The 14,560-nt window shown below is 44.6% G+C and overlaps 1 protein-coding gene across 1 annotated transcript; it reads left to right on the top strand.

Annotated features, from left to right (window-relative positions):
* Positions 1–1,084: 1,084 nt before the first annotated feature.
* On the top strand, positions 1,085–14,170 carry fam83c (family with sequence similarity 83 member C). Its single transcript, XM_076095654.1, has 5 exons — positions 1,085–1,609; positions 6,770–6,937; positions 8,691–8,815; positions 12,735–12,977; positions 13,351–14,170. Exons 1-5 carry the CDS (start codon positions 1,085–1,087, stop codon positions 14,168–14,170), a joined length of 1,881 nt encoding a protein of 626 aa, XP_075951769.1.
* Positions 14,171–14,560: the final 390 nt, after the last annotated feature.

The following is a 14,560-nucleotide window of genomic DNA, read 5'->3' as shown; positions in this document are numbered from 1 at the left end:
TATTATTAATTATCATCTATTATGTTGCGTTATCTTGACAGGCTTTACGTTATTGCATCTGTTGACTTAAGATGCAACTCATACATTTAAATGCACCAATAAATAATGAACACAACTGTTAACCATGTAAATGATCAAACTCTATCTTTAAATCCCAGAAATCACTACATGTGTCATTTTTACAGTATTGTGAGGAAAACACACCGGCTCGTCTTTGTACGGCTTCATTTTATTTTTGATATTTTATTAATTTATTGTATTTCTTAGTTTGTTCTTTCATCAGCGTTCAAACTTTACCTCATTTGTTCTTGCTTTGTTTATTCCTCTGTTGTTATGTTGCCTTCTTTTGTCTGTCAAATCATTTTATGATGAAAAATAAAGTTTCTAATAAGGAATGAAGGATGAATTCATATTTACTCACGTTTAAATGGAGCGTTTATTTCAATTAAAATCACATTTTACTCAGAATAAGTACGAACTTACATAATTATTATCAAATGACAATGAAACACTGACACCCAACAGGTGTGCGCCTTCTCACTTTATTTTGAAATGTCTTACCAGAAGTTGGCCATCCTGTCTGTGAACTGGTTGGCTTGACAACGGAGGGACACGAGGAGGAGGAGGAGGAGGAGGAGCATGTTGGAGACCAATGACAGGACAGGTAGCAACAGGTGAGCCTCTCTCTCACACACACACACACACACACTGAGGAAGCGGCTCGTGGGACAGACTGTGACATGACGAGGAACTAGAGAAGAGAGACCATTTCAGCGCCTCGGACAGGAAGCCAATCCGGGTCGTTTGGATTATTATCGAGATTAAAACCCGGATGACATAAAACAGAAACAGTTCAAACATCCCTCTGATAAGGACTTTGAGGAGTTATTGTGAGTTTTAACACATATTTAAACAAGGTGACCAGCTGGAGTATTGATCTGCTGGAGTTTATTTGTTTACAATGTCTCCTTCTGTGCAGTAATGTCTCCACACAGCTGTGATAGTAGGAACTAGTTCAGTCTCTTTATTAAACCTCCTGTTTGCTGAACATTGACCCCCCGGAGCTGCGGACCACCCCGGCACCATGATCAACTCGGAGGCGCTGCGGCCGTCCGCGTCCGGCAGGAAGCCGCTGGGCAAGCTGGCGTCCCGGCTGGAGGAGGTGAAGAACCCGTGGAGGCAAGTGTCCACGCTGGAGCTGAGCCACAACGAGGCGGCCCGCCTGGCCACGGACGCCCTGCTGGAGCAAGGGGAGAAGGAGTACCGCCGGGTGCTGACCGAGGAGCGGGAGCTCAGCTTTCTGTCCCCGCTGGAGGTGCGCTACATCACCGAGCAAGCGGCCAAGACGTGCGCCTCCGAGAGCAACGGCGACAGCGGCGGCGGCGGTGGTCCCAACGACCGGGACTTCGGAGACGGAGACGCCGTGTCCGACCTCACCTCCGGGACTTACTTCCCGATGATGTCCGACGACGAGCCGCCGATGCTGGAGCTCGGCTGGCCGGACTCCCCGGCGAGGTACGGACCGTCGGAGACGCAGATCTACTTCCAGAGGGACAAGTCCCACAACGTGAAAGACCTCATCAGGTCCCTGATCAACACCGCCAAAAAGGTCTGCTTCAGCATTTATTACACATCTCATGCGGAATAATTCACTTCAGTGAACAAATAACAAGTATGAAGTTGTATTGGGGTTTTATATGTGTGTGATCATCATCATGTTGTTTATTAATTCCTTAAATCTGACTTTATGCTCAGAAACGATGTAACCCTGGTCTTGTTGAGCATTAGACCCGGATTAGCAGCACACATGATGTTCCATGACACCTAAATAAACACTCATCAATCAGCTGATCAATAGAATAAAGTGAAGCCAGGAGGTCAGTGGGTCACCTGGTCTCCAGTGACCAGGCCTCATGTAGTCTAAGTCAAAGTTAAACATTCAAGTTAAGATCTCCTGTCTGAGGATTATGCATTTACCAAAACGTTACCTCGATAACAGGCTTTTAATCAGAATCTAAGGAGGTAAATAGTTATTCATTCATCCCAGTGAGCCGTTAAAAGCATGATGATGTTATTCTGATGATTCTCTGTGCTCAACATTAATCTACGTACAAGATGCGACACCACGACTAGTTTGGAGCCAATCGTGGTCCAACATGTAACTTACACAAGTGTGATGTGGAAACTTTAAGCCGTTATTCATATCAGAGCAGATAATCTGCAGATAATCTGATTATTAAACAGTTCAATGACAGTGAGTTGATCAAAGCTACGACATGAATGAAGTACAGACATTGCGTAACATGAAAACAATAGAAGAAGAGACGGGTTTTGTGGAGACATCTTGTGTCAGTCAAACTTTGAAATGAAAATATCTGCACATTCAGTTGAGAGAGTTTATGTTTTCATGTTTGTCAGGAAACGACGTGACGGAGTCTCGACAAACAACACGACAATAAATCCTTGTGTTTCCTTCTGTCGGTGTTGTGTGTTGTGGTCTCTGGGCTTCTACCGGAGTGCGTTGCTTTCTGCCTCCTGTGGTTTCCACTTGTTAAGCTGCTGAGTCGGCGTCCTGCCTGCTGTCATGTCTGATCAGAGGCATCGCTCGCTTATCAGCTGACCTCGGTTCACAGATTTGGAAAGATCTGCTCGTCTCCTAGTAGTTTTGTCTCTTCGTAGATGTTTTTTGTGTCTCTTTGGTCATGTTGCGTCCCCCTATAGTTGTTATTGGTTTGGTAGTTTGCATCTCTTTGTAATTGTTTAGTTTTCTTTGTGGAAGTTTTGTCTCATTTGAGTTGTTTTGCACGTTTTTTTTGTAGTTGTTTTGTGTCTCTGTAGTTGTTTTGCATCTTGTTGTGGTAGTGTGTCTCTTTGGCATAGTTTAGTTTCTTTGTTGATCTTTTGTGTCTCTCTGTAGTTGTTTAGTCTCTCTGTAGTTGTTTGTGTCTCTCTGTAGTTGTTTTGGGTCTCTCTGTAGTTGTTTGTGTCTCTCTGTAGTTGTTTGTGTCTCTCTGTAGTTGTTTTGGGTCTCTCTGTAGTTGTTTGTGTCTCTCTGTAGTTGTTTGTGTCTCTCTGTAGTTGTTTTGGGTCTCTCTGTAGTTGTTTGTGTCTCTCTGTAGTTGTTTTGGGTCTCTCTGTAGTTGTTTGTCTCTCTGTAGTTGTTTTGGGTCTCTCTGTAGTTGTTTGTGTCTCTCTGTAGTTGTTTTGGGTCTCTCTGTAGTTGTTTGTGTCTCTCTGTAGTTGTTTTGGGTCTCTCTGTAGTTGTTTGTGTCTCTCTGTAGTTGTTTGTGTCTCTCTGTAGTTGTTTTGGGTCTCTCTGTAGTTGTTTGTGTCTCTCTGTAGTTGTTTTGGGTCTCTCTGTAGTTGTTTTGGGTCTCTCTGTAGTTGTTTGTGTCTCTCTGTAGTTGTTTGTGTCTCTCTGTAGTTGTTTTGGGTCTCTCTGTAGTTGTTTGTGTCTTTCTGTAGTTGTTTTGGGTCTCTCTGTAGTTGTTTTGGGTCTCTCTGTAGTTGTTTGTGTCTCTCTGTAGTTGTTTTGGGTCTCTCTGTAGTTGTTTTGGGTCTCTCTGTAGTTGTTTGTGTCTCTCTGTAGTTGTTTGTGTCTCTCTATAGTTGTTTTGGGTCTCTCTGTAGTTGTTTTGGGTCTCTCTGTAGTTGTTTGTGTCTCTCTGTAGTTGTTTTGTGTCTCTCTGTAGTTGTTTTGGGTCTCTCTGTAGTTGTTTGTGTCTCTCTGTAGTTGTTTTGTGTCTCTCTGTAGTTGTTTTGTGTCTCTCTGTAGTTGTTTGTGTCTCTCTGTAGTTGTTTGGGTCTCTCTATAGTTGTTTTGGGTCTCTCTGTAGTTGTTTGTCTCTCTGTAGTTGTTTTGGGTCTCTCTGTAGTTGTTTGTGTCTCTCTGTAGTTGTTTTGGGTCTCTCTATAGTTGTTTTGGGTCTCTCTGTAGTTGTTTTGTGTCTCTCTGTAGTTATTTGTGTCTCTCTGTAGTTGTTTTGTGTCTCTCTGTAGTTGTTTTGTGTCTCTCTGTAGTTGTTTTGTCTCTCTGTAGGTGTTTTGTCTCTCTGTAGTTGTTTTGGGTCTCTCTGTAGTTGTTTTGGGTCTCTCTGTAGTTGTTTTGTGTCTCTCTGTAGTCGCTTTGCATCTTGTTGTGGTAGTGTGTGTCTCTTTGGCATAGTTTAGTTTCTTTGTTGATCTTTTCGGTCTCTTTGTAGTAGTTTTGAACATCTTTCTATATTCCTGTTGTGTGTTTTTGTGGTAGTTTGCCTTTCTCTCCCCTGGGCCCCGGGGCCCCGGAGGCCCCATTCAGTGACCCATCCAGGGGCCCGGTACTCTGGATGCTATAAACTAAATAGATTTTGTTCACTAATGATCAGCTCTGTAGTGTGCAACCGTTGCATCATGACTTGTGACTGAGATTTATGAGTTTACAATACGTGTTGCCTAATTGTCTCGTGGTCACTAAACTGACCACAGAACAGATAAATAAGCAACACGCTGCACATGAGTCAGCTGCACACAGACGCTTCCTTCTTCTCGACCTTTTTTAGAAATGCATCATGTCTGATGATGCTAATAGAAGACGTTTAAACCGGTCTGATCGCTGCAGGAAATATTCTGAGAGATGTCGAGAGGCTGCCGGCTCTCAGCATGGCAGCAACATTCAGCTCTGTCTCACACGTTTGTGCAGAGTCAGCAGCTTTATGGTCACAGTCAGTGGATGCAGCTGATAAACATGAACAGCTGTTCGTTGCTCTGATCTCAAGTTCACTTAGTTCCTCTTTCTAGACCAGAACAATGAAGGAGCTTTGGCTTCTTGTAATGTGAGCGCAGTCAAGGAGACTTATCTCTTCTCTGCAAATCATCTTGTTGCTCTCACAATGTGCAGGACTCGCCTGACTGAGACAACAAAAGAGTATTTTATGCACACAATATTCACCGGTGTGTGTTTGAGTTTGTATTTCCTTGGTACACCAGCTGATCTGCAGCTCAACACCGCTGTCGTTCTCGTTCGTTACGTTGCTCGTCTTGAACAGGAGTCATCTTTAGTGTGCGTTACTCATTCACACGCTCATGTGCATAACGCCAGCAGGCATCAGTACGTCTGTACATGCTGTCAAATGCGTTCTTGTGTGTTCATGTTGCATAACACCTGCTGTATGCCGGCTCCCTTCACTCCTTTTAGAGCACGTAAAAGAGTGTATTTGTAAAGTCAGACATTCACTGTTTATGTTAGATATATCTAAGAACATAGATATATCTAAGAACGTAGATATATCTAAGAACGTAGATATATCTAAGAACGTAGATATATCTAAGAACATAGATATATCTAAGAACGTAGATATATCTAAGAACGTAGATATATCTAAGAACGTAGATATATCTAAGAACGTAGATATATCTAAGAACGTAGATATATCTAAGAACATAGATATATCTAAGAACATAGATATATCTAAGAACGTAGATATATCTAAGAACGTAGATATATCTAAGAACGTAGATATATCTAAGAACGTAGATATATCTAAGAACGTAGATATATCTAAGAACGTAGATATATCTAAGAACGTAGATATATCTAAGAACATAGATATATCTAAGAACATAGATATATTATATCCACAACAGAAGCTCCGGTTCCCCTCAGGGGCGGAAAAAAAAAGCTTTTTTTTTTTTTTTTTTTTAAGTGTACCAGTTTCTTTTTAGTCGTTTGGATTACGTATTTACAAAATGTGTCCCACTAAAGTAAAACAGCAGCTAGGTTCTGCTTTATTAAAGTGTGCACGCTTTGCATGATGGGAACTTCTGAGAGACGTGAGCAGCTCAAGAGAAAACCTTTCTGTCGGAACCCCGGAACCGGCTCAACGAGTTCTTTACAAACGCGTTGAAGCTTTTGAAGCTTTTGAAGCTATAATTATCTTTGAGTCATAAATCATTGGAAACATAAATATATATACATATGTATGTATGTATGTATGTATGTATGTATGTATGTATATATATATATATATATATATATATATATATATATATATATATATATATATATATATATAGATATAGATATAGATATATATAGATATATAGATATATAGATAGATAGATAGATAGATAGATATAATATAATACAGAATTTAAATAATATTCATTGTGCAACTGCAACGTTGTAAAATAATACAAATCTAATATTAAATATACATGGTCAACAGTCGTGCTTCCTTTCAGGACAAAATCGTTGAACTAGTTGTGTGAACACTATAAACTGACCTCAGGTCAGAAGTGGATTCAGTGCTTTCACCGCTGTCTTTAGCAGCAACGTGTCCTCTGTAGCTGGATTCTTATTGCATTCATAATATTGCTGCAGTTAGGTTATTATTATTATTCATTTTTGTGTTATACAGTAACAACCATGAGGGAGAAGGCCGTCCCCTCTCGGTGAACCTTCAGCGTGTCTGGACCACCGCGCTCCTCTAAAGAATAAACACAGCGGTGTCCACTGAGCTCATTCCTCACACACGAGGGTTAAACATAAAGCGACGCATATCACCAGAGCAAGATTGATCTCATTAAGGATTAATCAGTAGATTATGTTTTTGGTTAATTGTTTAGTCTGTAAAATACTCAAAACATATCAATATGTCCGTCACAATGTCCACGAGCTCATGTTGACGTCTCAAAAAACGGTGAGACGACCCGTCTCAATAACCGTTAAATAGAAGATATGAAACATGACGGCCTGTATGATGACGTCTGTCACGTGTCTCCGCTGCTGCAGGTGATCGCGCTGGTGATGGACGTGTTCACAGACGTGGACCTGCTGTGTGATCTGATGGAGGCGTCCAACAAGCGCAAAGTCCCCGTCTACATCCTGCTCGACGAGAAGAACCTGGACTGCTTCACAGACATGTGCTCCGCACTCGACATCCAGAGCTCACACATGAGTGTAAGTACTGAGTGTTGCTTCTATCGTTCCATCATTCCCCGTGCACAGACACGGACCAGTGAGCAAATGTGACCCTCCAGACCATGATATGTGAGCTCTTAAGTGGTCCTGAACCAGTCTCAGTGTAGTCCTGGTCCTCTATCAGACCTCCATCAGTAAAGAGACCATCAGAGAGAAGATGGTCTGTTTCTATAGAGTTATTCTTAATGCTCGTCATCGGAGCCACCGGGTCAGATTCTGGTGAAACCAGATGAACTCATGCAGGTTCACCAGAAACTCCTTCAGCTCAGACTCCAACAGAGACCGGTCCACCGTGGACAGACCCAGATCCTCCAGCAGAGACCGGTCCACCGTGGACAGACCCAGATCCTCCAGCAGAGACCGGTCCACCGTGGACAGACCCGGATCCTCCAGCAGAGACCGGTCCACAGTGGACAGACCCGGATCCTCCAGCAGAGACCGGTCCACCGTGGACAGACCCGGATCCTCCAACAGAGACCGGTCCACCGTGGACAGACCCAGATCCTCCGACAGAGACCGGTCCACCGTGGACAGACCCGGATCCTCCAACAGAGACCGGTCCACCGTGGACAGACCCGGATCCTCCAACAGAGACCGGTCCACCGTGGACAGACCCGGATCCTCCAACAGAGACCGGTCCACCGTGGACAGACCCAGATCCTCCGACAGAGACCGGTCCACCGTGGACAGACCCGGATCCTCCAACAGAGACCGGTCCACCGTGGACAGACCCGGATCCTCCAACAGAGACCGGTCCACCGTGGACAGACCCGGATCCTCCAACAGAGACCGGTCCACCGTGGACAGACCCATCCAGCATTCGTAGCTATACCTACGAAAAATAATGCGCCGTATTTCGTAGGTATCTGACAAAATCATTTTACGTCTCTTATCATCTTATCCACGTAATCATGAACAAGGAAGTATAAAGAGCAGAACCCACTCAGGGTGAACGGGTCCAACAAACGGCGACCTTTCAGCCAGGACACGTTGATGTTTTTGTCACATAACTTCCGAACCGTATTACGAGGAGATGTTGCCCAGTTGCAGAGTTTGTGAAGAACATCAGCTGACAGGAAGTAAACATGGACCCCCCCCCCCCCCCCCCCCCCTTCCACGGCCTGAACGCACCACCCACCTTCAAACCAATGGGAGGACTGGTGCTTCTGCAGCAAACGCCTGATTTGGTGTGAATGCGTCTTTAGTATCGTTGTTTTTACTGCTTCTACTTAAAGACAGCGCGCTGGCTGAACTGAGTTCTGTATAGAGCGCCTCCTGTCTGTTCCATTAAAGAGTCATTTGCAAACCTCAGCAGCATCGCTGTCTCTACACTCCTCTTCTAGAAGTCACACTGGAGCGTTAGAGGAGAGGAATGCAGAGCTTAGCATGTAGCATGTTCTTGTTCTTGGCAAGATGACACGTTAACAGTGATGAATCATGTGTCGCTGCATGTTGATTTTTATTAGTGCACAGAAATGAACTTCAGCCAAAGGAAGGAAACAGAGACGCAAACAGCAGCATGTGTGCATAAGAAAGAGCTTAGATGTGAATGGAAACGTTAACTCTGTTGGAGTGGAAGACAAAAATGAATTACTTAAATTACTCCAAAAACTTGTTATGCACGGAGTTCATTTGCTTTTTCAGGTTCTTGACTTTATTGTAAAGTGTGAATTAGAGTTAAGAGAATGTAAAGACATTTGTTGGAGACAGTAAGTTGTGTGTCTGTGTGCAGAACATGCGGATTCGCAGCACGTGTGGCGACACTTACTGCACCAAGAGCGGCAAGAAATTCACCGGTCAGGTCCTGGAGAAGTTCATGATCATTGACTGTGAAGAGGTCATCGCCGGGTCATACAGGTGAGCAACACACACACACACACACACAAGCTAACGTTCATAACAATCAATGGAAGGGATTCTCCTCCTGACGTTGTCTCTCTATGGTGTAAATAATAAGCGTATATCTATATGTTTAGTGTCGATGGAGCGGCTACATGTTAGCATAGCATAGCACCGATCAATCCGATGTGCTTGTCGTCTTGCGGTCGGACCTGACGAAGCGTGAATTCAGACTTTTTACAAATCTGCATTATTATGTGGTTATTTTACGCGCCTCATTATTGTGGCGAGTCGCTGCGGTTAGTCTGCATTCAGTAGCTTCTTCGAGTGACGCTGGTGTTTCACAACTTCAGCAATGATCCCTGTAGTCAACAGACAGCTGGCATTCAAGATGACTCCTCCTCAGAAATATTCATATTCACACATTCTTTGTACCATCAGTCACCCGATGCAGGTGTGTCACCTTAATCCACTCTGTGCACCGCTGCCCTTCTTATTCTGTCAAATGTCATTTTCTGTCCAGTCAGCTGGTTTTCCTTATATATCCTCTTGACACCGTGTCTTAGATTTGGCTCGACGGCTGCAGTGGAGTGTTTTTAGCTCGTAGTCTGGCTTCATGTGTGTCGGGTAGAGTCAGGCTGCGGCTGACGGGCATCAAAAACCGGCTGGCGTTGGAATGAAGGGCGAGGTCCTCCAGCGAGGCAAATGCTTTCTTATCACCTGAGCGCTGCCCTCCCTCCCTCCCCCCCCTCTCCTCTCCCTCCCTCCCTCCCTCCTCTCCCTCCCCCCCCTCTCCTCTCCCTCCCTCCTCTCCCTCCCGCCCTTCATACCTCTGATATTAAAGCGCCGGTTTACGCTCTGATACCCGGGGAGTGTTCGCTCCAGTTTGTTTGAGAAGCAAATAAATAAACTCTGATTCACTGATATTTAGTCGATAACGACGGCCGTCATCTGTTAATCCAAAGAAAGTAACATTTATTCATATTTTATTAACTTTAACCCTCCATGTTTGGCATTTATAATCACTATAGTAACATGTAATGAATGGTTTATAACACTTTAATGTCGTTGTAAAAAGTCTAATGTATTTGTCAACTGTAACTCCTCCTCCACCCATAAGTTGGGTAATAATGATGATTATGATGATAATCTTTATTTATAGATATAACGTGCTGCACACGAGGCAGCGATTTAATATCGACAAAATATTAAATCAACAGTTTTTATGATGAAACAGATCTGAGGAAGGTTCTTCAGACCGAACGCTAAAAACGAAATGTTCTCTGCATCGACGTTAGAGTGCGGACATCGACTCTACCACTCTGAGCTCTTTAATACTTCCAGCACCTTCTTCATAAAACAGATCAAAGAAATGAAAACTATAAACAGATATTGTTTAACACAGAAAACACAGTTGAAATGAAAGAATGTCTTCCTGGTTAAACACTGAACGTTAATAAACACTTGAAGACAAAGACGTCCTCATATCTGCCTACAACGTCAACATAACGTGTTATAAACATTTATTAAATGTTTATGCAGTACTTAAATATCTGAATTCACACGTTATACGTCATAAAGATCCTTATTAGATACATTGGTGACATGTTCAGTGTCATACGATAGATATGAAAGTGGAATCAGACAGCTTGTATCACGGGATCACTCTGGTTGTTCCACGCTTGTGTTGATGCTCTTTGGTTACATGGGGATAACCGCAAATCATGAAGCTTGTTCTCATCAGGAAGAGAAGCCGTCTCTCCGGCCTGCAATATAAATAATGTGTCTGATAATCAAATCCTATTTCCCTTCAACACGGGAGTCATGTCATAACAACGATACCCGGGTCATATCTTCTATGTTCCACGTCAGTCATGTCGAGGTTCAAAGGCCAACTGCTTTAACTCGTCATGGTGAAGTAAAGGTTGATTACGGATAGCTACGGATAGCTACGGATAGCTACCAGGGAAGATAGAAGCGCTGTCCTCTTCCTCTTTTGGTTGACGCACTTTTCTTTGTGCCGTGCGTTTTTCTCTGGAGTTCACGGTGAAAGTGAGGCTTCTTGGGAACCGACGGTGTCGTTATTCTACAACCACTTCATTGTGCAATCAACCTTTACTTCACCATGACGAGTTAAAGAAGTTGGCCTTTGAACCTCGACATGACTGACGTGGAACATAGAAGATATGACCCGGGTATCGTTGTTATGACATGAGTCCCGTGTTGAAGGGAAATAGGATTTGATTATCAGACACATTATTTATATTGCAGGCCGGAGAGACGGCTTCTCTTCCTGATGAGAACAAGCTTCATGATTTGCGGTTAACTGAAGGCGTGCTCGGATCATTCCTCACAACATACCAGGACTTTAACTGCAGGTGAATGGAGTGCGGCGTATGTGAGCAGTGAGTGATTTATTATCATCACAGAGGGAAGTTGTCCTGCAGGTTCAGGCTGCTGTGAAACAAACACACTCAGTGTCTCAGTAGAAGCAGCTCGCCTGAATGTCCTCAACAGGGTTCAAAGTCAGAAACAGATGTTTGTAGTTCTGTTTGTCTTTGCACTGAATGTGGTCGATTATTAAGAGACTTTCATTGTTGGGGTCCGTCTTCTATTCCATGTGTCTCAGGGCTGCTGGGTAATATGTTGCATTCACTAGCAGTCAGACGTTTGCGTGATGGAATACCTCTGAGCCATGACGGGCAGTATTTCTGCAGCTCGGCCGGCCTTTCCTTCAGTGTTCATGTTCACGTGTCGCTGGCTGATAAGCTGAGTCACCGCGGTGACTCATCATCGTACAGGAAACTGTTAACGCTGATCTGCAGGTTCATCAGCTGGAGGTGGACAGAGATGATTTACACAACAGCTGAAGTCACATTTTGTTTCATAATTTCTAGTTTACATGAGTCATTTCATGAACACTATTCCTACCCAGCAAACAGAGTGCATCTCTGGATTCTTTGATTTTGTCCGTCGCCATCTTGTTTTTTTTGTAACCAGTGAACAGGAAGTGACCATATTTGGACTGAGGAGGAGTGACATAGAGACGCCGTATACGTCTCTGGTAGAGACCTGTCAATCACTGTGTAGCCCCGCCCTAAAGCATCCCCTGCTTTATGGTCTGTTTGACTCTAAATGGACCATAATGTACTAAATGAACATCATGCTGTATTGAAGAAGACTTGAAACTAGAGATTGAGACCATAAACTCATGTTTACAATGTTTACTGAGGTAATAAATCAAGAGAGAAGTAGAGTCATTTTCTCATAGACTTCTATACAACCAGAGGAGTCGCCCCCTGGTGGACACTAGAGAGAATGCAGCTTTAACACATGAAGCACTGACTTCACTTTCCAGAACCGGAGGTTGACGTCTGGTTACACACAGTGTGTGTCTGATGCACATTGTCGTTGGCTAGAATGGGGTCGTCTCGTCACCTTTTGGGAAAAACTAGCAAAGCCGTAACCGTAAAAGTTGATTCCTTACCTCGTCTTTGCCGTAAACCCCAAGATTAAACCTACAGGAGACCTCACGCGGTGATCATTGAACTGCTGCACGTCTGCAACCACGACCAGACTTCCCTACAGATTTACAAATGACTTATACCTAAAACTCTCAAGTTGACCGTCATAATGTTTTACTGGAAAACATGTACAACTAAATAGTGCAAAAATATATACATATAACATAAACAGCATATTGGACTCTAGAGTCAGTGTATGGTTTGTCCGCTCTGGGCTACTGTAGAAACATGGCGGACTCTGTGAAGAGGACTCTCTATGTAGATGTGACTCATTCTGAGATCAGGAAAACACATTCCTGCGTATAGATCCCCCTGAATGCTTCACACTGGCCCTTAAAACACAGTTTCTCTCAAATATCCCAGGTCGCCTCCGCTGCAGCTCACTGGTCTCTCATATTGTGTCTCCTCTCCAGTTTCACCTGGCTGTCGGCTCAGGTGCACAGCAACATGATGATGCATTTCTCAGGTCGCATCACCGACAGCTTCGACAGGGAGTTCCGCTGTCTGTACGCCGACTCTCAGATCATAGACTGCTTCTTTAACCCCGAGGACGAGGGGATGCCCTACTACCAGCCCTTCCAAGCCATGATGACCCCCGGCGGCATGGGGCTCGGGGGGCTCGGCCCGGTCATGGGGCTGGATTTACTCTCTGACAGGTACCAAGCTGGAGGCACCGCCTTATCAAATATGTACTTATTTTCATACATTTCCAGAACAGATATTTGAACATTGAATAAAGCCAGTTTTAAAATTATTGTTTAATTTTGTCGACATATTAGAGTCAAAGGTTTTTACTGAGGGAATCTATGATCTCTTTGTTTCACTCCATAAATCAGTTTTGTTTTTTAATACTAAAGTCAGGTTCCAGTAATAATTGTTGTTATTTTATGTGCTGTAGTTTTTTGGAGTTTGTTCTCTGAAGAAACAGTTTATTTTTGTATTTTGCTCGTACTTCTACGGTATAAAATACAGACGGAATCATCGAAGAGTATTTGGTGTACTGATCTTGACTTCCCCTCCCTCCTCCAGCAGGCAGAGGGACCGGGTGTCCTCCGAAAACTCCAGCAGCCAATCAAGTAACAGCGTGTCCAGTGTGAAGGCTGCACCCGGGATGAACTCCAACACCGTCTACAAAGTCACTCAAAGTCACGACAAGAAGGAGTCCAACAGCAACCCCTACCTGAGCTCCGAGAGGAGAGGGTCAGGACAGACGCTGACGCCTCAGAGTCACGTCACAGCGGGACCACGAGTCTCCGCTAACGGAGGAACCAATCACAGCCCAGCTATGGACCGACCGCCGCCGCCCTACGGTCAGCCGATGGGCAGCGAGTGGAACAAGTCGAAGCCGACGGATGCCATGTGGTCCAATATAGGCGGCACCTCCTCCAAGTTCCAGGGGTCGGGGTTGTACGACCACAAACCGAGCCTGTTCCACAGCGCCGGGCCCGTCGCCGGCACCCCCAACTCAATCCTGAACCCCAAGACCCAGACGCCCTCCCCGGTCAACGACGGCAAACTCACCCACAAGCAGAGGTCTCCCTCCAACCAGCTCCTCAACAAACTCTCGGACCTCTTCCTGCCTCCCTCCAAAGACACCTACAACTTCCGGAGGTCACCGTCCCCTCACGGCACCGCGCCCTGGGGGGGGCCGGACCTCTCCAAATCGGAGCCGGAGAGCCAGCAGAGCCCGCCGCCGCCGCCACCACCGCTCTCCCCGACCGTGCTGATGAACCGGCAGGACGAGAAACGAATGACGCTGGGCCACAGCAAGCTGGACCTGGTGAACCAATACAACCAGGCGAAGTCCAAGCAGGTGTACAGCCGCTTTGAGCTGAAGACCTCGAATTAAACCGGGAGTTCAGACTCTGTTGAAGTGTTGAACTCCCTCTTCCAAACTCTTCATTCCTCCTGTTTCCTGTCACCTTCTGTTTTGAAGAAGTCCTTCGTCTTCTTCTTCTTCAGCTACAGTTGTCCTCTGTGATTCTTGAGACCATATTGCCTCTTCTATCATGTGAGGATCCGTTAGTGCAGCAGGGATCTGACTCTTTGTGGTGTCGAAGTTTACTCACACGGGAAAAGATTTAGGAATTGATCTGTGAAAATCACCCGTCAATTCATTTTTTTAAAGGAGTGCTACCTGAGTCACCATGTTGTGGCTAAAAGAAGTCTGACAAAAGGTTTCAATGAACCAGTGTCCTAACAAACACACGGCACATAGAAAGCAGAAAATCATGCTGAA

Source organism: Anarhichas minor, unplaced genomic scaffold (genome assembly GCF_050575085.1).
Source record: "Anarhichas minor isolate MPS153535 unplaced genomic scaffold, ASM5057508v1 ptg000021l, whole genome shotgun sequence".
NCBI lineage: Eukaryota > Metazoa > Chordata > Actinopteri > Perciformes > Anarhichadidae > Anarhichas > Anarhichas minor.
The sequence above is the reverse complement of the archived record's forward strand: the minus strand, read 5'-3'. Positions and strand labels throughout refer to the sequence as shown.